The sequence below is a fragment of the Sarcophilus harrisii genome, chromosome 1, assembly GCF_902635505.1.
Source record: "Sarcophilus harrisii chromosome 1, mSarHar1.11, whole genome shotgun sequence".
In the NCBI taxonomy this organism is placed as follows: domain Eukaryota; kingdom Metazoa; phylum Chordata; class Mammalia; order Dasyuromorphia; family Dasyuridae; genus Sarcophilus; species Sarcophilus harrisii.
In genome coordinates, this window is record NC_045426.1 from 18,611,672 (window position 1) to 18,636,302 (window position 24,631).

The 24,631-nt window shown below is 39.8% G+C and overlaps 1 protein-coding gene across 1 annotated transcript in view; it reads right to left on the reverse strand.

Annotated features, from left to right (window-relative positions):
- Positions 1 to 1,443: 1,443 nt before the first annotated feature.
- The window catches only part of DENND6A (DENN domain containing 6A), a 64,407-nt gene continuing 41,219 nt past the window's right edge, over positions 1,444 to 24,631 (reverse strand). The window contains exons 12-20 of the mRNA XM_031953136.1: positions 17,490 to 17,584; positions 11,041 to 11,106; positions 10,895 to 10,959; positions 8,173 to 8,262; positions 5,645 to 5,698; positions 5,422 to 5,531; positions 5,162 to 5,264; positions 4,290 to 4,364; positions 1,444 to 3,639 (exon numbers count right to left, since the gene is read on the reverse strand). Coding sequence (XP_031808996.1) covers positions 3,508 to 3,639; positions 4,290 to 4,364; positions 5,162 to 5,264; positions 5,422 to 5,531; positions 5,645 to 5,698; positions 8,173 to 8,262; positions 10,895 to 10,959; positions 11,041 to 11,106; positions 17,490 to 17,584 — 790 coding nt within the window. The 3' untranslated portion in view covers positions 1,444 to 3,507. The remainder of the gene's footprint in view (positions 3,640 to 4,289; positions 4,365 to 5,161; positions 5,265 to 5,421; positions 5,532 to 5,644; positions 5,699 to 8,172; positions 8,263 to 10,894; positions 10,960 to 11,040; positions 11,107 to 17,489; positions 17,585 to 24,631) is intronic.

Genomic DNA, 24,631 nt, shown 5'->3' on the forward strand with positions numbered 1-24,631 from the left:
AGGGAACTTAGAATGAATGAATGTGAAAAGTGCAGATTCTCGATTTCAAACCAGCTTCTCAAGGAGTGAAATAACTGGAAGATGCAGGAAGAAATTAGAATCAGGATTGAATCAGGAGGTGCTTAGTGCTGCTTAGACAGGATGGCACTGTATCTTCAGTATGTCAGCGAATCTGTGATCTCACCAACGTTTACTTCTTTGGGATCAGCTTTACTTACTCCACTACCTTTTATCGCCAGGTCCAATGAGTCATTTTTTCAGCAAATCCTGAGCACCTCATGAGGCAACTTGGGCAGGTAGCCTCCCACTTTGACACTAGAGGAAGCTCTTTGGAGAGCTTTAGTCACTTGGCCATTGTCCCTTAGGCAGTTTCCGAGACAGAAGTCCAGTGATCTATTCACTGCCCCACACTGCCTCTCGTGACATCACTGAACTTGAAAGGACTTTGGGGCCCCATGGCATTCAGCGGGTCCCAGGAAAGAACAGCCAAGTGCCCGTCCTTTGTATTGTAGTTGTTTGTGAATCTGCCTTATCTGGGTTATTAAATCATAAACTCTCAGAAGCTGCAGGTACTCAAGTCTTTGTTGAATCAGTGACTGACTGGACTTGGTGATAAAATCTAAATAAAAAGGGGCAGAAAGGATGAAAAAGACTCAGAATTTTTCCCCCTTAAATAATACCAAGTCTATACAGTTCTATCCTAGTCACTCATCACAGCCTGAAGTGATCCTGGTTTTTTTCAAAGATGATACTGGGGCACTAGTGCAAAATCTGCCACAGCTTATCACGAAGGCCCAGTGAAGGCCATAGGTCTGTCATCCTGTGAGTAATACCTGGTCCCCAGGCCGCCTGCTTCGGGGCGATGCAATCCCAGCTCAGAGGGGCTTCAGAAGGGCTCCGATCTGTATTATGGGAGGTAGGACCCGTACAGACGAGTCACAGATCTTGTAATATCTAAAAGCAGCAAGGTGGTCCGAGTCTGGAAAAATCTCAGTTCAAATCTGGCCCCAGACGCTTGGGAGCTGAGTGATCCTAGGTGAGTTACTTACCTTCTGCCTCAGTTTCTTCATCTATATAATGGGATGATAATAAACCCTACCTTCCAAGGTGGATGTTTGTGGATATTTGTGGAGCGCTTAGTATGTCTTCTTGCATATACAAGGTGCTATATAAATGCTTATTTCCTTTCTCCCCATGTAGAGGGCCACAGATAGTGGGATTCCTCTGGGCTAAAGGGTTTTATACCTTATTATCCCCGATAAGATATAAGACCCTTCAGCCAGAAGAAAGCCACTATCTGCCGCCCTCTACATCCCCCCTCGTGAGAATCGAATGAATTCATATTTGCCAAGTGCTGAATTAAGCACAAAGCCTAGCATACAGGAGGCACTTCATAAATGTGCCTCCTCCTTAGCCCAAAATGACATACAGAGTTCCAAAACCTTTTTAATACACAAGACTTTTAATCATCCACTCGCAGACCGTGACTACAAATCCTCCTCCTCCTCCTCCTCCTCCTCCTCCTCAGAACCTCTCTTCATTTGCTCAGTCAGTAGAAGGCACAGAACATCCCAGAGCAGCCATAAAGCCAGGACTTCTTCAGATGCTGGTGATGGTGGCCACAAGATGTGAGGTGGTTCAGACGCTAAACAAACAATGGTTTCTCTGACATAAGAAAATCGTCAAATCATTAAAAGTTAAAAGCTTCAAATCAATCTCAACTTCCTAGTGATTTTACGGTCCTTTTGCAAATTCATAATTTTTAGACGAGCAGTAAGCTATGGCAACATAATAATAGTTGTCAATATGGATTAGGCTGCAGGGAAATACAGTATTTAAATGTAAAGAAACTACCGCCATACTAAGAGGGATTCTTTAACTTGGCTACTCTATCTGTGCAAAACAGTGGATCAGATAGTGGTATAATTTTAAAGACATTCATGATACAACACTATGAGATAGCAACTTCTGGTCACAAATTGCATACAAACGGTACAAATATTAAAATACATCTTTTTAAAAAATATACAATGGTGACCATTTGTACCTAAATAATGCTTCTCAGAAATATATGAAATTCTTTATAATACAAAAGTAAATGCCCTTTTCCCTCAAGGAGAACTGCAGGCTAACAAAATACCTCACCTGATCCAAGGCAGACTCTTTATTTAAAATAGGATAAGAAGAGCATATTTTGATAACTTTGAGGTATGATCCAAGAGATCGTATCCATGAGGAAAAGGTTTATGTAACTCGGATTCTCCTGGTGAGGAAACAGCTTAAGAGTCAGAACCAAGAGGGAACAACTCTTGCCACTCACCACAGCCTTAACAGTTGTTCTTGTCCTAATGACTGCAACTAAATTTGGTTTTCTAGAGGGTGATGGCATATAGAGCCAGTAACACACATACTGCTGGGCCTGTTTATGAGTGGCCTTCACAGGGAACTCCTGTTCAAATGCAAACCCAACAAATGATATTTTAGCAGCCCATCTTCTACGGTCCGTTGGCCTGGTGGGTAAGAGGTCCCAAAGGTACTTATGATGGGGGGAAAAAGGATTTGATGTCAGTCAACAGCAGAAAAAAACATTAAATTGGGATGTTGGGTTGTTTTAAAAGACAGAATAATGACACTGAGGATGAAATTAATATAAGGACGACAACACAGAGGGCCTGTGAATGCTCTCTTCCTAAGAATATTTTAGTTAAAAATACTTTCACTGTGAGGTTTGTAAGTTAGGAGACATGGCTTTGAGGACAAGCACCCATGCTAGTTCATTTAAAGGGCCAAAGGTAACAGTTTCTCCTTCCTAATCCATGATTAGTTTTAGATACTTTTTATCTTTGGGGAAATTGGTAAAATTTAAAAATTGCGAAGAAAATAATGGAATGAAAAAGTATAGGACAATAAAAGCATCACTATCAATAAATGTTTCGGGAAGGAGGAGTTTGTGATTTGTGAGCAATGATTATTCAGTAAACTACTCGGTGAGTTTTGCAGCAGGGATGAGTCAAGACCAGCAGCTCAGTTTTGTGAAAATGTAGGAAAAAGGAAGGCACTAATTACGCATTAATTAGTTATAACTACACTAGGACAGCTTGAGACTTATTCCTTCCTTTAAAGTTAAAAAAACACAGCCAGTGTGAGCGGGACATTGTTTCTCCCTGAGTTTTCCCATATTTTGACATGATTGGGCCCAGCAGCACCACTGGTCAAAGGCCGCAATGCCAGCACTGCAGGCTGAGCTCTTGCTAGGCTGGCTTCGGCCTCCCAGGCCTGGCTTGAGAGCACTTGGCTTAAGCACAATTAGCAGCCCAGAAAGGCCTTTGCACACGCAGACTTCCACTTCAAAACAATGCAAGTGTTAGAGTCGTTAGAAAAACAGCAGCACCCGCTGTCCTCCCAGCTCTTCCACTGTGGCTGGGTTTTCTTGGGGAATCTTTTTGTCGTGTCTGGGGCTCCCATGTTGCACCATCCTTCTCCTCTGGGAAACGCAGGAGGCAGCCCTCACTCTGCACCGCTTTTGAGCAGAATACCCTGCAGGTCATCTGGCAGAGCCAAAATAATGGCATCGATGTGAGTCCGCAACTTCTCCATCGTGCCTGGCTTCACGGGCAGGTGTTCTTGATGAGCCTGTAACTAGATGAAGGACATACAACCGGTATTTCGTGATCTCTACTTCAATCCAATAAACTGCCATGTGCCAGGCACTGAGCTTAGCACTGAGGACACAACTGAGACAGTCCTTGCCTGTTTCTCAAAGAGATTACTTGATCCAAAAGATTAACTTACAATCTAAAATAATTTGAAAATTCAATTACTTGGGGCAGCTAGATGGTGCAGTGGGTCGAGCACCAGCCTTGAAGTCAGGAAGACCGGCTGTGTGATCCTGGGCAAGTCATTTAACTCCAATTGCCTCAGGGGGAAAAAGTCAATTCCTTAATTTGCAGCAAGGTTTTACATCTTTTTAAAAATTTTTAACTTTCTGATGTGAAAAATTTCAAACTGCCTTTCCCCTGCATTTAATAGCCTCCTTCACCAGGTACTCTGTTGAATGGTATTAAAGCTGCAGGACCCAAATTCAGTAACAATCCACACGTGAAGTGAGGGGCAGTGAAAAGGGACAATGGGTTTGTAAAGCTGACCTTGGTTTCCTTGTTACTCATACTCAAAGCCTTTTGTGTATGGAGAGTGTACAAGCACTCCATCTCAAGCCTTAGCATGAAGAGCAATACATTGGTAAATTCCTCACACAAGTCAATCCTGATTTAATTCTCACGTCTACGTACCAATTTATTCTTCAGTTTCAATACAAGGTCAACTGTCTCTACTTCGGTGTGTTTCTGGATCCAGAGAAGCAAATCCTATAAAAATATACCAACCCAAATAAAGATTATCTATAGAAGTTTTTTCATACAAATTTACATGCTGGTAGTTTAAATTAAAAGGAGAAAGAGAATCTCTTTTCAAGAGGAAAGTAAACAATCCCCAGGAACACAAAACTAATGAAATCAAGAGCATTCTCATCCTTCATTTTCATTTACAAAGGAACATCAGATAATGATTCAAATTAGCCTTAAAAAAAACACATCATCTTAGCCCCACCTACTCTGACCACTGACAGGCACTGTAGAGATCATGGAGCAAACAAGCTTGAGGAGATAAAAATTTCCTCATTGAGGTCACACCCAGAGTCAGTGTAGAGCTAAACCATCCAATTAACTGCTCTAACATCCCAAAATCAACGCTTCCTGTGAGCCTCTGATATAGCTTCCTTCAATCTAGTTTCTCACTCAAACACCATTAGTGTCCACTGCTCTGTCAAAGCTAGCTCTACATTAAAATAAGCTAAATTTTTACATTTCAAGGTTTTATGTATAACACTTTAATAATATTTCACTAGAAAGCCAGTCATCAAAAAACTAATACAACAAAAAAATTAAAATAAAATTTTAAAAACCTGATAAAACATGTTCACCTAATTCCTATTCATATCAGGTGTTGAATGTGGACTTTGCAGAATGGAACTATTTATTTTGCATTTCATATTAAGTAGAGATTCAAAAACATCTATAAGGGGATATATTTTTCCACCTAAAAACATTTTAGCTTTCTTTTTCAAGGTACTCAATACAAAAGACATTAAAAGATATTTTCTAACCTCTTCACAAAGAGCTTCTAAATGTAGTGCTTCGAGTTTCTGGGTCATCTCCTTCTTTCGGGTCCTGAACCAGCCATCAAAGTTTGGAGATTTTAGAAAATGTCTTGAGAGAGAGAAAGAAAAAAAGTCAAGCTGACTTTGTTATTTCTCCATATCTGTATCTTTCCTAAATATGGTTCAGTGAACTATGAACAGAAATGGGATTCCACATTTTGGCAGCCTGAACTTCGAACTTGTGACTAGAGGAAAAAACAACTGACCTGTAAAGTCCTCTCCAGTCACCCTTCAATCTGGAGGTCAGCTGGGGTCCTGCTTTCTCAAGTGTTTTCATAAATTCTTCTGGAAGAAATTGTCTCAGCTGTGGTGGGCTCTAACAAAAAGGACAGAGGCTATTAAAGCACTGGAAATTAATATATTCATGGAAGTTAATTCACAGGCTGGGAATCAAAGAAATAAATTGGAATTTTGTGAAACTATGCTTACCTTCCATGGAGAAATGCTCTTCTGCAGAGGCATTAAGCTTGCGACGTATCTTTCCTAAAACCAGAAATAACACAAGTTAATATGAGGGTTATATGCCTTTGTTCTCCATTCCTTCCATCAGAGTTTTTTCACTGGCAACTTATTTCTGAAACATTTTCAAATTGAACTTCTAAACAAATTTGCTTTTCCTGAAGTAAATCAAATCAGGGAAAAAATATGTACACAATAAGTAAAACAATGTAAATTTTAAGAAAAAAAAAGAAACCAAATCCCATATAATTATAACGATCAAGCTTGTTTTCAAAAATGAAAAAATGCAACTTCTTTGTCGTATTGTCTATTCTGTCAAGCTCAATATGTTAGTTTTACTAAAATGCCTTCTTCTCCCCTCTTTTTTTTTTTTAAATCACAAAGCATGATCATTGGGTGGAAAAGGATATATTCAGAAATCAAGGTGATGTAGAATCAAGACAGCAATGAAAATCTAAAATTCCACATGTCTGGTTAAGCCAAGGAGATGAAAATGGTTAAAAAGCATTACTCTGCCTAACTCTCCTGGACCATCCCTATGAAAGCCTACAAATTTTTGTCTGTGATCCTATCTTATCTAAACAAAAAACACAATGAACTTCCTGTTTCTCTATCAACAAAATAAAAGCCAAAACAAAGAGGAGGACTGTATTGGAAAGAAAAAATCCAATAGATGGATGTTACCTTCTTATTCTCCTCCCAGACTGACTTCCCAAGACCTAGCAGTGTTTCCAAGCCTACCCCTTCTCATAGGTCATGGCACCTATCTCTTGCTGAATTTAATGGAGGAATCCTACAAAGATCCTCCCACTCAGAGATCCTCTTTCTTGGAGGTGACCATTGGCCTAGAACTAAAGATGGCCTCCCTCGAGACCCTACAAAGCCAGTATCCTAGAAAAGCACTGTCTCAGCAGTTTCACTCTGGGACATAAATGTATAAATCTCTGATGCTACAACAAATCTGGAAGGGAAATTTGCACAGTTCTGTGGGCAGGAGAAAAAGGGTTAAAGAAAAGAAACAAAAATGTTTAAACAAGAAACAATGAGAGGAAAAAGGAAAAGCTCCTCAGTGTTAACTGCATTGGTCTGAACAAGGAATATGCCTTCCCGATCCTGAACTCCTTCAAGGCTGGCTTTTATAAGGCGGTTCATGCAGCCTGGGAGCGACTCCTGGTCCCAAAAGCGTAGCCTCAGATTCCAGGCTCTCCTCTCCGGCACCAGCCACGGCAGACAAAACTCCCCCCTGCCCCTCTAGGTTCCCTTTATGCTGGAGCTGGCAAAGCTGAAGAGCCAGATGCACTGAGCTTGCAGGGCCCTCCTGGCGCACCGAGTGAAGCTCCGACATCACAGCTGGACATCACTCCGCCTAGAGATGGGCCATGGAGGCCAATGCCCAGGCTGGGCTCAGGCTCTCTCCCAAGAGCTCTGCACCCACCTCGAGAAAGGAAGGTTAGGGATCCCAACAAGTAAGGGGCTTTCCCCACCCCAAAAGTGAAGGAGGAGCCTAAAGGGAGCCGCAACTGTAGGAGCCTCCGGAGCCCAGAGCCCAGCTCCACATGTGTGCTAGCCACCTGCCATCTCTCCCTTCACAGGTTCCCTTTAATAGTGTGACACCTCAGTGACATATTAGTAATTAGTAACTAATTTAGGATGACACCTTTATGGAACTGAAGCCCCCCTTTTTTTTAGAGGGGAAAAACTGTTTCTTCCAATTTGGTTAATTTTTTTTATTAAGTGTGATATCATTCTATAAAATTAATTTTCAATGTATGTTGATATGGTTTTCTTTGAAAGAGATATTGTTTCATATACTTTTTTTTTTTTTTTTGCTGAGGTAATCAGGGTTAAGTGACTTGCCCAGGGTCACACAGCTGGGAAGTCTTAAGTGTCTGAGACCAGATTTGAACTCAGGCCTTGCTGACTTCAGGGCTGGTGCTCTATTCACTATGCCACCTAATTGTCCCCTGAAAGAGATATTGTTTTAATGCTTTTATCCTAACCGACATGACAAATACAATGTTTACTAAGCACGAAACATATGGAGTTCCAATTAGGCAAGGTAGAGGAAAGGGAAAAGGCTGAGTCCAACACAGAGGCAGGGGAAATAGCAAAATGCAGAGAGGGGCAGGAACAATGAGAGATCCTGTGAGCTCCCAAATTTGCTCCAGGAAAAACTGGGGCTAAGAGCAGACCTTTGCTCCACACCAATGTGCCTGACAGAACAAAACACGGAAGGCCTCAACTAACCAAGGTTGTGCTCCCCATGCCACAGTTCCATCAGTTCCATGCACATAGTAGATACTCATTCAAATGCTGAATTCAAGTAAATTAAACAAAGTGAATTAAGCAAAGATGGAGTCAGGTAAACTACAATGACTGGATAAGTTAGTATTCTTTTTAAGGATAATAGTTTGAGGGGAGGAGGAGAAGAGATCCAACCAAGAAATTCTTGTGTGATTTCAATCCACCCACAGCACAATCTACTTTTGCTAATTTACCAGTGGAATGATGAAGCTCTGGGTCAATTCCAAGAAGTAACGTCGAAGAATTACACTTTGGGCCTCAGAAGGACGCTTCTGCTGTACTCCCTGAAACAAGAAAATTAATCTGTAATCTGCCTTCAATTGTTTGGCAGAGAAGTAAAGTGTCTTTCAAAGATGAAGGTTCTAATCCACAGAAAAACAGTCATTTGTTTTTATTCCAAAAACCAGAATTCTAGTATAAAAATATTTATATGAGTCATATTTCTATAACTTATTTATATGGGATATGTGGGGGGGGAGGGGCGGAGAGGTTGTATCCTGTGAAATCTTTCAAAATCAGTGTCAAGGTTAACATTGCTTTGGCTCCGTGAAATCCCCTGATCTTTGGTCCAAAATCTCAATCCACAAGGAAAAATCTTCTCTGATCTCGATGCCAAGGCTAAAGTGTGCAATGAACAAATGGATTATACATTCATATCTCTGGTGAGCGGATAAAAGCAGCATCTCTTCAGTGCACGCTCTGAGCCCTGAATATGTGCTGGCCACCAGGCACATGTCCCTGCCCTCGAGGAGCGTCCAATCCTAGAAGAAGGTCCGGCTGCAAGGGAAGACCCTGCGGCTGCAAGGAAAAATCGTTCCTTCCTGTTTAGTGGGATCTCTACTGATGACAAGAACGAAAGCTAGTACAGAACATGACCAGCATGTGCCCGGCCCTGGGCCAAGAGCTTGACAAATATTACCTCATTTGGTCTTCACACAACCTGCACAGTAAATGTTATTATTGCCTGATTTTATAATGGGGGAAACTAAGGCAAACAGATGAAGTGACCTGTCCAGAGTCATAAAACTATTAGATGTCTGAAGCTGGATTTGAACTCAAGTCTTCGTGACTCCCTTTGCTCTATCCACTGTGCACCTCGCTTTTAATCTATCTGGATTGCCTTTGGAGAAGAAATATATTCTTTCCCAGGCTAGCTTGATGGTTTTCAGTGACCATGCTGCCGAAAACCATATTCAGCTCTGAAAATCTGATAAGCTCATAGTCCTAAGTCAAAGAGAAGCCATTTTTGAAGTGTATGGACAGCTGCTTCTCAATCAGAATGATCTGAGAAACCACCCTGCAAAAACGACACCAAGAACTGACCTCATCCTGACAGTCTGGGTATATCTACAGAACCCCTAAAGCACCTTCTCCCTCATTCAGAGGAAGAGGGTCCTTTGTTCTGGGCCTCAAACCCTTTCCGGGGGAGGCAGCCGGTCTTTTATCTGCTGCTCTTTCACTTTCCTGACTTACCTGAAGCTTTTGTACAAAAACCACCACCAAGTGACCAAATTCTTGGTGGAAACACACACACACACACACGCATATACATCCATACACACACTCACACATACACACACACACACATATACATACACACACCAACTCCTTTTTGGGAGGAGTTATACATGTATATTCATTTTTCGTTATGAATCATGTTGGGAGAAAAAAATCAGAAGAAAAAGAAAAAACCACGAGAGGGAAAAAAAAAAAGTGAACATAGCTTGTGCTGATTTTCATTCAGTCTCCATAGTTCTCTCTCTACATTTGGATGGCATTTTCTATCCAAAGTTTGCTGGGATTGCATTGATCACTTAATCGCTGAGAAGAACCAAATCTATCATGGTTGATCATCGAATGCTCTCACTGCCACTATGCACAACGTTCTCCTGATTCGGCTTGTTTCGCTCAGTATCAGTTCATGTAACTTTCCAGGCCTTTCTAAAATTGGCCTGTTCATCATTTTTTATTAAACAAGAATATTCCATTACTTTCATATACCATAACTTTTCCAGGCATTCCCTAAACAATAGGGACCTACTCATTTTTCCAGTTCTTTGTCACTTTGTCACAAAAAGAGCTGCTACATTTGTCCCCTAACAGATTTCACCGCTTAGAGAGAAATTCAGAAATATTTTTTAAAAATCACTTTCTAGAGAAAGCACACCAGCCTTTGTTGAGGTTGGAAAACGCTGATGATGCAGACCACACTCTGCGAGAGCGAGCTGACACCAAGTTAGGTGCTTAATAAATGTTTTCGGACCCACTGACTGACTAAGCTTCCTTCCCAACCAGTCGGGCACAAGCGGGCTAAATGGACGCTCAAGGAATTATAGAGATGATTCAGGTTTGAGGATTTCAAGCTCATCCACAAGGTTTTCATGAACCAAAGGAAAGGAGGAAAGCAGGACCAAGAGAACAGGGTCCCCAATGACTACAAATACACAAGGGAAACACCTGCCCGGAGAAGCAAGCCCAGCTTCAGTTAATGAGAGTGCCCCAGGCTGGCTCTCAGAGAAGACATATTGTTCGAGCCTCCCAACAGAAAAGTAGGAGACACTATGCAAGTGGAGTGCTGCAAACAGTCCTAGCTGAAGTCATTTTATCAGTGAGCTTTGCTTAATTCATTTTCTCTTTTGGGGTTCAATGTATGTGGGGACTAGGATATGACTAATATAAAAAGTTAAAGGCATCAATAAAACTAAAAAAAAAATTTAACTGAAATAAACAGCTCACACTTATTACATTTTCCTTGCCTAGGAGAAAAGTCAGATCAATACAGGGGAGCTGATCAGCCCACAAATCTCTTGCAGAAGTTGCTACATTCATGATGGTAATCCCTCTTCCTTATCCCTATCCCCTCCCTGTACATGAAGTTTAATAAGTCTTGGTCAAATAAAAATATTTTTTAATTACCTTCTGCAACTGTTTTATGATATCTTCATCTCTGTTTAAAAATGGCTTATAAGAAGTATAAACTCCTAGAGGGAGGAAAAAAGAAAGCAATTTTTAAAAATGCTTTTACACATCAGGACAATATTTAAAAGAATAAAAGTTATTACCAGGCTTAGAATCCAAAGTCTTTAGGTTCTTCAGTTTTTTAACCTTGACCTGTTTGGGAATTTCACCTGCAAAAATCATAAGAGCCTTAAAATTTTTCTAATTATACATATTATCAACTATAATCAAGCCAAAGAGAACACAGTCTTTTACCCAACTTCATTATTTAGCCTGGAATGTTACAGTGAAAACATTTTCTCAAATTCAAGATGAATTGTTTTTTAAGCCTTCAGGTTCCACAGAGAAACTAGGAAACATTTAGAGTAAATATGCACGCTCTTCCACTGAAATTATCTTCCCTCCTTTGGAAACAGTTAAAAGTTTAATCTTATCTGAAGCCATGCCCTGCCTCTTGTGAGTGCTACATCTTCAGGACGGGGCCCTTGTGACAACTGAGCATTTGAGGTTTTTTTTCTGACTTTCAAGGTGCCATCCCTGCAGTGCAGGGCCTTCTACCACACTACCTGCTCCAAGTGTGCCGCGGTAGTGCTGACACAGACAACATACGAATGTCGGCAGCGCACTGCAGAGGACCCTTGGTTCGGGAAGACAATGGAATGCTGAGCTGAGAACGAATGGAAGCTGGCAGGGAACAAAAGGCCGCTGGGAGAGAAGAGGGGCCCACAGGCCTTTGCTCTGGGGAGGTGAGACAATGATGGAAAAAGTCAGGGCTGCCCAGCTGCTGAACATACAAGCATGGCTGAGAGGGACTCCACAGACACCGACTGCCCCTTAGGAACAAGGAACCTAACCCAGGGGGACTGCCGGAGAGTGCGCTGAGAGGACCATGGGATGTGATGAGAGTCTCAGGCAGTGACCTTGCCTTAATCCATCAAGATGAAGTCTTGCCAGAGGAACCTTCTCTCCCTTTAGACAGAATCTCCAGACTCGGTAATGGAGAGAGGAATAAAGCCCAGAGACAGAGGACCAACCTTGGAACCACAAGGACCCCCATTCAAATCCTGCCTTGGATATATACTAGCTGTGGACATGGGCAAGTTCCTTAAACTCTCAATGGCAACCCTCTTAGTCTGTAAATTACAGATTAGTTTGAGAGAAATGATGATTAAAAACAATTATGAGGGAGAGTCAGATGTTTTTTTCCTGTTCTATCTCCCTCTTTGAAGCCCAGCCTTTGAAGGACATTGCTGATCTTTGCCAAAAATTTACCTCATCTAGATCATCTTATCTAGGTGAATTCCTTGTATTCTATGCAGGTCTAATTGGGGATAAATTATTTTATTAAATTACCCAAGGCTGGGGGTCATGTCATGTCCTGCATCCCTCATTAGAACAGGATCCACCTCTCATTATAATATTCATTCATTCATTAACCAATCTGAGTTGATTGCCACCCTCAGAAACACCCACTTTTACAAGGGCAAATAAACAATGAATGAGTTCCATGAGAGGTCTTTGGCATTTAAGAGTCACTGACCCTTTTTATTAATAATGTTAGCATTATTAATAAAATGATTAATTAACCAGAAACTACATCTCTCAAACTTTTTAAATGTCACAAGTTACAGACTCAATCAGTGGAGAAAATTTATGAAAATCCAAACTCAGATTAGGGGAATATTACAGGTGTAGTTAAGTACCTGACAAAATCATCCCAATTACTAGAAGAAAAATCAGAGAGTTGGGCAAACTAAAAGGCAATGCTAAGTGTGATTATTAATGATTTGACATCAGTTTGGCAGGAGGTATCCTGTGGAGCGGGACTGTGGGGGAAAGCCGTGCTCCTTAAGATTTTCAGCAATGATTTCTATAAAGACAAAGAATGCGTGCTTATCAGATTTGCAGATGACTCCAAGCCTGGGAAATAAGATTACACACTGGGTCTAAGTCAGGATTCACAAAGATCTTGAAAGGCCCGAACACTAGACCAAGTCTAAGATAAAACTGAATAGGAAAAAAGGTAAAGTCTTTTTTTTTTTTTTTTTTTAAAGGTAAAGTCTTAAAGGCCAGCTCTGCTCCTGCACTCGAGGGCGGGAAGAAAGAAGAATCAGAACCCTTGGAGCCCATTTCCAAACAGCAACCTTAACTGCTGAAATGGTAATAACCAACAACGGGGAGTTATTGAGAAATTAAGCCAGAGTGAGATTGACATTTTCTCTTAAAATGAAACAAAGAAGGAAATAACAAGTTACCACTAAATGGAAAACTGGCTGACAGATTCTCCTCAGCAAGCAAATAAAGGAGGTGCAGTGTTTAGTTTTAAAAGGAGGAGAAAGCACAGTGATCCAACTGACCAAAATAATGCCTCCAAACATTTTCCTAGTATTTTAAATTTAATTTGGGTAACTACTTTTTTTTTTTCGTTCAAAGCAAGGTTGATAAATTCAATTAAGAACTGAATTGCTAGCTAGAAGGGAAATAATACCCTGCCTTTTACTTTCCTTCCTCTCTCCAGGCCTTGTTTTCCCTAGACTAGGATGAGAGGATTGTCAGCTTGCGATCATACTCATAATTCAACCAACTTTTTTTTTTAACGGACCTACAAGGTCGGCAGTAAAAGTACTGGTCATCCATTAGCTAACACAGTTGGCAGAAAGAGTTCCGCTAAATATACTCATTGATTGACTAAACCAAAGGGCTTGGACAAAAGTGTCGCCAAAGTCTTTGTCTTAAAATTTAAAGATTCTAAATAGAAAGAAGGAAAAAAAAAGATTCAAAAGAGAAGATAAAGGGAATTTTTGCTGTTAGGTCTGTTTTTTCTAAGGCACCAGTGAAACATCAATCCTGGCAGAGCTCCTAGAGCAAAGCAGAGAACTGGGTCTGCAGCTCTTGCCTCAGATGCTTTGTCTTGAAACTCATCCCAGTGTGGGAATAAAAAGCAAAATCTCTCCTTCACAATTTACTACTTCTTTAAAAAGATGATGTCAAAATCACCGCCGTTATCTTGTTAACCTTTCCAAGAAACCACACAAACTGAAAACCAAAGGCTCCAAAGTGTCACTTTCTGTCCTTAGCTACCCAGCAGCAAGTCTCTGCTCCCACATAACAATCCCTTTTAATGCCACACTAACAAAGGCGACAAACAGCTTCCTTTTTGAGAGTAACCAAAAAATGAACTATATCAAGGAACATACTTTGTAAGTTAACAACAGCAAGTTAACAATCCTTGGACTATTCATTGATGAGTGTCTGTTGGGTTAAAACAACACCATGAGTAATTTTTTTTTTCATAAGGAAAGTATTCTTTTTAAGAAAAAGACTAAATTTCTTATCTGGATCCCTATTTTTTCTAGTACAGACATAACATATAAAAGTCCCTACCAATGAATTCATGATAAAGCTCTATTAATTTGTGTACAGAAATCATAGAGAGGATTTTTCTACTGGAAAAAAAGAAAATTAACAACAGAAGACTATATTACAATCACTTAAAGTGTTTCCATAAGTAGGACAAATCTGCTGAAATCAAATGTCAATATGGGACAGGTGGAGGAGGGAAGCAGAGACAGCTTTTCCTGCCCATCTGCATGATGAGTGGAGGTTCCTCACCAGGAGCTCCTATAAAACAGCTCTGGATCAAAAACCCTTCTCTCATTTGACCAGCTCAGCCTAAAGGACCTCATTCTTTAAAGGAGTAGTCTTTCCAAATTTGATCAGAACAAACCAGTTAGAACTTTTAAACTGCTTTCAAGGTAAATAAGATTACCTTTTTATATATGGAAAGTAAAGATATTTAAGCAACTAAGGCTTTCAGTGAAAGATAAAAGTAAAATCAGTTTATATTAAATGAACAAAAGTACTTTTACAAATTATCTTGTGGTATTTCGATTTAGACTGGTTCTAAACGCCATAAAAACAATTTTACAAAATTAAGAAATGTATTTTAGACATAACATTCCAAGTTGAATAACAAAGAACCAAAGGGAGAAAATGCATTTTTCCACTACAATGTGAAACAGGAATCAAAATTAATCAGTGAAGAATACATGGTTATTCTTTTAGTACCAACCTATGTTAATAAAACAACAAAAGCCCTGGAAAATTATAAAATGCTAAATATTCAACTTAAAATGTATTCAAGTAATTTTTTTTCCCCTGAGACAACTGGGGTTAAGTGACTTGCCCAGGGTCACACAGCTAGGAAGTGTTAAGTGTCTGAGGCCACATTTGAACTCTGGTCCTCCTGACTTCCCGCTGGTGCTCTATCCACTGCACCATCTAACTGCCCCTCAAGTAATTATTTGAATGAATGGATGAAAAATGTTAATGGGTGATTACAATCTGTCCAGCACGACACTCACCAATGACTATATAAATATAGATATGAGATAGTCCTTGCCCTCGACAGGCTTATATTTGAATAGAGGGAGACATACTATAAAGGAGAGTGATAAGGAGGAAGGGTATTTGATGATTTTTAGGGCAGGACTACCAGGCTTAGCAAGGAATATAAAGATCCAAAAGAGGCTAGGCGTCAGGGTCAGCAAGACAGGTGGGTGAGAGCCACAATGCAACATGTTTTAATATTTTCCTTGAATGAACATGTTTTCAATACAAGAGAATTCTACTTTACTTGACAGGTGTTAATTTTGTGATGCAATATGGCATTGGTAAGGCCTCCGTTATTCTGAAGGCACTCATGGGCACGACTGTCAAATCTTGCCTAAGCAGCATAAATGCCTTAATCACAATCTGAAAAAGCTACCCCAAAGCAATTTATAAAGTAGGCAATGATTCCTCTTGATCCTTAAAACTTAATAACATAATTTTTTACAACAAAGAGCAATTTAGTTCTGAGAATCCTTGCAAAATTTTGTGCCTTGTGATAACTGAAATGAAGGTATTACAACAGCTAGGGTACCCTGCGCTAAGGTATAGAAAATGTTCTCAATGCTTCCTCTACGACATCTCTCCCACTGTCCCTTCCTCTACCCCAAGAGATCAGGCTCTTCTCACCAAGTACCAAAACTACAACATGAGTCTCCTAACTGGGGACCCCAATTCACCTCCCCTTCCATCCCCAATCCAACCTCCAAAAAGCAGCCAAAGAGAGGATCCCAGTGCCTTGTGAAACTCCCAGGGCTCCCCACTGCCTACTTTTCTGGGCTTGTGACACTACATTTCTTTTTGAGAACTCTGCCTTCGAGCCACAAGGACAGCACTCTTTCATTCCTTCTGTCCCGGTGGCCTGTCCTGCCAGACTTGAATGCCCTCCCTTCCTCCCTCTCCCTCACTTCTACCTCTTCCAATCTCTGGCCCCCTTAGAGTTTAGCTCAAGAGCTGTCCACCTGAGTGGCCTGTACCACCATCCCAGAAAGTACCCTGTGAAAGGGACCTGTATGTGCACGAATGTTTGTGGCAGCCCTTTTTGTAGTGGCTAGAAACTGGAAACTGAATGGATGTCCATCAGTTGGAGAATGGCTGAATAAATTGTGGTATATGAAAATTATGGAATATTACTGTTCTGTAAGAAATGACCAACAGGATGATTTCAGAAAGGCCTGGAGAGACTTACACGAACTGATGCTGAGTGAAATGAGCAGGACCAGGAGATCATTATATACTTCAACAACAATACTAGATGATGACCAGTCCTGATGGATCAGGCCATCCTCAGCAACGAGATCAACCAAATCATTTCTAATGGAGCAGTAATGAACTGAACTAGCTATACCCAGAAAAAGAAACTCTGGGAGATGACTAAAAACCATTACATTGAATTCCCAGTCCCTATATTTATGCACACCTGCATCTTTGATTTCCTTCACAAGCTAATTGTACAATAATTCAGAGTCTGATTCTTTTTGTACAGCAAAATAATGTTTTGGTCATGTATACTTATTGTGTATCTAAGTTATATTTTAATATATTTAACATCTACTGGTCATCCTGCCATTTAGGGGAGGGGGTGGGGGGGGTAAGAGGTGAAAAATTGGAACAAGAGGTTTGGCAATTGTTAATGCTGTAAAGTTACCCATGTATATATCCTGTAAATTAAAGGCTATTAAAAAAAAAAAAAAAAAAAAAAGTACCCTGTGTTTACTGCTTGCCTAGAAAGAGGGATTGTACGACCCCTTTCAAAATGTAAGCTCTTAAAACAAATACATAAAAACATAGAATTAAAAATAAGTAAATGAATAAAAAAGATAAGCTCCTTCAAATTGAAATTCTATTTGTCTCTTTATATGCCAGTGCCTGGATCAGGACTTAGCACATAATAGGCACTTTAGAATTAACTGTTGATTCATATATAAAAATGGATCTAGGTCCTAACATTTCATTCTATTTCTACTCAACCCTCAGTTTCTGTACATTATTCATAGATCCATACATTACACCAACAAATAGTCCTTTCTACCAGCTCACTCTCCAATTACATGATAAGGAAATCCATTAAACAAAATTTCAATATAAGTCTGAAAACTGAAAGGTAGAGAGACTCAGAGCATTCCTGTAATCATGAAAACAAAACAGAAAGGGCATACTTTACCTGCCAGTTTAATATCTCCAATTCGAATGATGTGTGGCCAGTGCTGGAGCGTTTTAGCGAAAAAAGGGTTGGTCACTCCTAAAATAACTGAGGGCCTAGATTGTTTTAAAAGACAAAAAACAAAAAACACAAACTTGTTCAATAGATACAATAAAGTTTAATCTATAGAAAAGAAAACAAAGGAACGACTGAAAATGCCTTCATTAGGATTAGCTAGGTGGCGCAGTAGATAGAGCACTAGCCCTGAAATCAGAGGACCTGAATTCAAATCCACCCTCAGACATTTCCTAGTTGTGTCACTTAACCCCAATTGCCTCAGCAAAACAAAACATTTATTCTAATAAGAGACAGATTTATCTCACAGTAAATCTGTTTTCCTCCCATTAGTAATGCAATTCACTTAAGTTTTTTAAAGTTACAAAAAACTACTTTAGGGTAACTGAAAATGAATACCATCTAGCTAAAGTTTCATCTTCTAGCCAAGATGGCAGATGGAAACAAAGGAACCAAAAGCAAAGTGCAACCTCTACACAACATCCTCAAAAAAATAATGAAGCAACAACAAAGAGGAGAAAGGGCTGGCCTTGGCAACAAGGAGAGAATATGGGATGACACAAAAAAAGTTTTTAACCACATTTAGAATATGGAACAGAGCAGATGAGGGAGCTCTCTGGTTTTTGGGTTTTTGGGTTTTTTGGGGTTTTTTTGTTGTTGTTGAGTAAATTAGGAAGAGAATTCTTCTGCTGAGATTGAGAGCCTGAGGAGGCATATGGATACGAGGAGGAAAAGGGAAAGCTTTGGAAAAGAGTCAAGTGGAAAGAATTAAAGTATTGCCATAGAGCAGTCATACCAGATGAGATTAAATAATGAGACAATAAAATTTGCAGTAAATAATAATTAACTAAGTAAAACTCATCAAATGAAAAAGTGAAAAGAAATTATAAAAATAAGATTATATAAGGAATGCAGATTTTTTTAATATATCAAAATCTATAGGATGTAGCCCAAAACAGTATTAAGAAACAAACATATTGAAAGAAAATTAAGTCTGCAACTAAACTTTAAAAAAGAAATAATAATAATGGAAGCAGGCATAATCAGAATGAAGTAAATATTAATGAAAATAAGGAAATGTTCATAATAAATTCAAATACCTATTTGTTCTGTTTTATTTTAATACAAGAGTTGGCAAGTCTAATCTGAAAATAAAAACAAATCCAAATCACTAAAATTGGGGTGGGGAGAAATACAGATCATACTAAAGATCATACTTCATACAAAATAAAGAAAGAAAATTCTCAAAAGTTACTAATATTTTTTTTTAACTAATAAATCCAAGAATCCAAACTAAAGGAATGATTATCTACAGATGCATAAAATACTCAAATTAACAACAATAAAAGAGTACAGAACCTAATAATCTTAAAAGGAAAATTGCTCTATGGCAAAATATATAGAAGATTTCACGGGAGAACATCAGCAAAATTTTAGAGAACAAATACTACTTGTTTCTGTGGAGCAGATGCCATCTTGAGCTCTAAAATGGAAGGAAAAAGCTAAAAAGAAAACTACAACCTGATATTATTAATCAACACCAATGAGAAAGTATTTAATCCAAAATATTATTAATCACAAGCAAATAAGATCAATAGGAACAGGAGAGTAATTGAATACCAAGAACAGAACAAATAGAAAAATCACATCAATAAGAAAAACCTAACTTCCCTATTATATTTCCTACAAAAAGGAAGAAGAGAAAGAAAAGGTTGTCAGTATATGACAGAAAAAATAAACAGAAAAGAGCAGAAGGAAGTCTCAAAGAGCACACAGATGGAGGACACAGTTGGACCCAGCTGAAACGACCATATGAAATTTAAATCTTACCAAAAATTATACACAGTAGGAAAAAACACTGGACAGACAAAAGTTTGCAGTTTCATATATATACTCTCCCCTTTAAAAATTTTTCTTTGTAAGTTGAAATGTTAATGTCTATTGGTGTTTATCAATTTTAACAAACATTTTTAAGGAATTTTTTTCAAAACCAAATTTTTTCCAGTTTTTTCTCTGCATGACTTTTCTGCAGCCCCTGACACTATCACCCCATCTTTCCTTACTCCTGGATACTCTTTCTTCCTTATGTTGTCAGAATACTGCTTTTTCTTCTCTCCCCTCCTCTCTGACCACGTCTTCTGCTTCTCCCTTACTGGCCCATCACTAACATCACATCCTTCGTTCAGTTCCAAGTCTCTTCTCTCTCTACTCTCAACTGGCAACCTCACCAGCATGAATTTAGAAGTCTGGAGTTGATAAAAGTATTGCATAACTATCTAAATACAATCCACCACTCTCTCCTTGTGGACCCAGCTCTGGGTCTCTCCAATGTCTGCCAGGGTTAAATACACTAATGGATCCACTCCAGGTGCTGTCCTCACAAGTGAACATCTAAGAACAAATAACAGTTTTATTCACTGAGTTTCTCTGTATGAACTTTTAGAGGGCATCAAATGGTTAATAATCTCATTTAGAAGCTCTGCAGACAAGCTCACTCACCCAAGAGGGGTATCACCATCCCAGGGGAATCATTTCCCCATCCCTGCTCTGCCTAGCACATTATTCTCCATGCCAAGTGGCAAATAGCTTTGCTGAACACCCGTGCCTTTTCTTTATGACTTGTCCAACGTTGATAATCAGAGGACAAGTCAAAGCTGTCTAGGCTATGGCACCTATCAAGGAATCATATATGGTCTCAAGTTCGGACAACAGCCTTTTGTATTTTTATTTTGTCTAATAAAAATCCTTTTTTTTTTAAACAGCCAAACAAGCCACAAATTGAGATCTTGTCTTTCCCTCAATTAAATAACTCTAAAATCACAGAGCTTATGAATGTCCCTTTCACACCTGGTACACCTCACTCAATACATGAGTAGTTCATTCTTCTGAAGATCTGGGGGAATTGTGTAATTATTCATGTACAAGCCATCACTCTTTTTTGGTCATAATAGCCTCCACTATTTTTTTCCATGCATTTATGACGCTCTCCTCTTTCAAATGCAATGAGAATCGACTCAAAAGTGTGTCCCCTCCAGGGGGATCTCTTGATGCTCTGCCCACCTCCATGCTCTTTTGGGACATTTCTACTTCCTCATGTAGCACACAGGGATTGCAATGTTAGGGTTCAAATGAGACCAATCAGCCAACAAAGAAACAGTTACTTGTAGAAAGGCCAGGTCTTTTCCACTTTTCTCCTTTCTCCAGTTTTCCTTTCAATGACATCTTGAAAATGTTGATTTGAATCATATCATCTAAGAAGATAAAGAAATGATTTAGATTAATTAGGCCTCACACCAAGGTTTCTGTAAATTCTCTCTCTCTCTTTTTTTTTTTTTTTTTTTTTTTTTTTTTTGCTGAGGCAATTGAAGTTAAGTGACTTGCCCAGGGTCACATAGTTAGGAAGTGTTAAGCGTTTGAGGCTGATTTGAACTCAGATTCTCCTGACTGGGGCTAGTGCTCTATCCACTGCGCCACCTAGCCACCCTGAAAACTCATTTTTGCTCCATCGCTATCCTTCTGTGAGGTAATATGGATTCCAACTTTGTACTATTTCCCTGGAAAGTTTTGCAAAAGAGAACATGGTTAACCCTAAAAGAGAATATGGTTGGTTGCCATGTGTCTCATTTTGCAAGAAGAACAAGTGTTCTCTGGCCAAAGTAATTCTTTATAAACAATACTGTGTCCTAAAAATCTTCCCATCTCTCTTCTGTGAAGAAAGAGATGTTTCACTATCTCTTCTCTGGGACTTTTATTAGTTTTTACCATTACTAGGACAGTTTCTTGGTCCTTCTGACCACTTCATTTGGCAATTGCTCCAGTTAAACTTCCAAAGGAAGAGTAGTATGGTGTAGAACTCCTGGTCAGGAGTCCTGGTCAGGGTCAGCAATATGTGTGTTAGAATCTCATTTCTGAGATTTATGAGTTATATAACCCTGAGTAAATAAATCCCTTAATCTCTCAGGGGGGGCTTCTGTTCTTCATCAATAACATGAGACTAAGATTAGACTCAATCTCCCAACTCTTGATCTACGAGCCCAAGAAATGGTAACGTTCCTTAACAATGTCGGTTGATTTGTCCTTTTTCCATTTTCAGCAGCTAGAAGTTGAAGCTATTATTAGTAGCATATTATCTTTTCATTTTGTTCTCTAATTTGGTTTGATTTTTCCTTACAAACTGACCGTCTAAATGAAAACAGCTCGTTCTTCAAAATATCCCTTTTTGGTATGCAGTTGTTTCCTGTGTAGAAAAAGTCATTTTAATTTTTTATAAAACATAGTGTTCACTTTACTTCCAACTTTCTAAAGGTACCCACATCCACATACAAAGTTTTTGCTCATGATCCTTTGATCCCTTTTGTCTCTTGACCTTAAGCCACACTTTTCAATGGACTTTTAATCATACTCTCTTATATCCACCTTTATAATGAAAACTCTAAGTGTTTGAACCAAGGATATGTTGATTTAATTTAGAGAATCCCGGCAAGTTCTTCTGTAGAATTCTGCTATAGACGTGGTGCACAAGCAACAATGCTCTTCACATAGTCTTTCTGCTTATGCCCATCATGAGCACTGCAAGGCAAAATTAACAAATGTCCCATGCACCATTATCTAGTGTTGCACTGAGGCACAAATGAACACAAAAGAACCCCTTCTTTTTTATTTACTCTCTGAGGATGACTTGTGAAACATTCTTCCATTTAGCTGCAACTTCCTTTTATTCTCTCAATGTACTTTAAAAAAAAAAAAAGAAAAAAAGAATGTCCTTATTGTTGGATCCACATCTTTGACTCGGTCACCAGGAAAAAATCTCAGATTCGGCATCACTACAATCAAATCACAATTTCTAGATGGTCAAAAACTCTGTAGTTCTTATCATTTTCTGCCACTTTTTCCACTACTTTCTCTTCACTAATTGATTCCAAGTTGTGTCTACTGGAAATTAACTTCTCTATTTTATGGCTAAGAAGATTATCGGACTTAATCAGTCTGAATAAGTTATGGTATATGAACGTGATGGAATATTTTTGTTTTATAACAATCAGGAGGATGATTTCAGAGAGGCCTGGAGAGACTCACAGGAACTGATGCTGAGTGAAATGAGCAGAGCCAGGAGAACACTGTACACAGCAACAAGATCATGTGATGATCAACTGTGATGGATGTAGTTCTTCAACAACAAGGTGATTCAGGATGGTTCTAATAGACTTGTGCTGGAGAGAGCAACCAGAGAGAGAACTGTGGGCACTGAGTGTGGATCACAACATGGATTTTCTCCTTTTTATTATTATTTGCTTCTATTTTGCTTTCTTTTTCATTTTTTAGTTTTTGATCTGATTTTTCTTATGCAGCTTGATAATTGTGGAAATGTGTATAGAAGAATTACATATGTTTAACATATTGGATCACTTGCCATCTAGGAGATAGTAAGGGAAGGAAAAAAAATTAGAACACAATGTTTTGGAAAGGTGAATGTTGAAAATTATCTATGCATATGTTTTGAAAATAAACAGTTTTCATTTAAAAAAAAGAAGAAAAAGGGGCAGCTAAGTGATGCAGTAGATAGAGCACCAGCCTTGAAGTCAGGAGGACCTGAGTTCAAATGTGACCTCAGACACTTAACACTTCCTAGCTGTGTGACCCTTGGAGAGTCACTTAACCCCAACTGTCTCAGCAAAAAAAAGAAAAAGAAAAAAGAAGAAGGTTATCACAGCAAGTCACCAAGGTTATCTGTGATATCTGTGATAACAGAAGGTTATCACAGCAAATGGGAAAGGCCTTTTCCACATGGTTAAGTTTGCCAAGGTTCACAGAATGGTAGCAAAGTCTCCAAAATTCCAGTCACCTCCATGTTGATCTGCTATAGCGTGGGGTGTCCATGCTCTTTGTGATAAAGACTGCATATCCAAAGTAAGGGGCTTTATGGTCAACCTTCTTCTTGCTGCTTCTACTTCCCAGTAGTTACATCATCTTCCACATTTTAAGCTGGAACCAGTGACTTCTCCCCCGAAGTATCTGACACAAAGCCCGGGACTTTGAGGGGCCCAGTGGCCGTGCCCTGCCAAGAATCTTTGGCTGAGACTGCCTGGTGGGTGAGACTGTCCCCTAGCTGAGGGCTGACCAAAGATCAGAGGAACACGGACATCTGCTGGACAAATGGTCCTAGACAGCAGCACCCTGGCTCTCGCAGCACTCAGGCCTTGGGGTGGGGACAGCACAGGCAGCCACTGCTGTAGACGTGGTCACCACTCGAAGGGAAGCTGCCACCAAAGAACAAGTGGAGAGGTCCACAGGAGGGATGTCAGCCCTGGGGCCCTGGCCCTGCTGGGCAAGCCTGGCTCTCCTCACCCCCAAGGACCCAACTGCCTGCCGCCTCCTCAGCCCGGCGTACAGCGACCTTCAAAGGCCTCTGAGGCCCTGGCATGGTTCTTGTCTAAGTGAAATCCAGGGGCCGGCTTTAGGGTTAAGTTCTCCTCCAAAGCCTCTCTGCTCCCACTCAGGATCTCATGGGAGATTGCATGGCTTTGCCCTTCTCACAGCGCCCACCTGTGCCCCTCATGATGCCATTTCTCTCCCACCTGTTTTCTGGTGAGACCCGGCTGTGCTCTCTGACCTGGCCTGGCCTGGCACCAACCCTGGCATCAGCTAAAGCCTCTGTGCCTTCTCAAGGAAGTGTAGTACCTGTTCAGATTGGCGGCTCAGGATGGCGCCGAGGGTAACAGTGATCCAGCCCCCAGCTTCATCTTTAGTGGATTCCATTCAGAACCAGAGCATGAGGGGGGGGGGGGGGGGGGGGGGGGGGGGGGGGGGGGGGGGAAGGTACAGACAGAGGCTGATGGGGAGGGCCACCAAATAAATTCTCACTGAATCAAAAATCTGAGCATAAAAGACTAGAAAAAAAATGGGATAATAAATTTGGCTCAACTTTAAAGAGCAATGTCATTTTCACAGAACAAAGAGAAGAAACTGCATCATGGATCTGAATATACCAAAAAAAAATTTTGCAAAACAAAGATATATTTTGTAAAATTAAAAGAAAACAGAGTGGGAAATATTTGCAAAAAACACATCTGATATAAATGAAAAAGAAC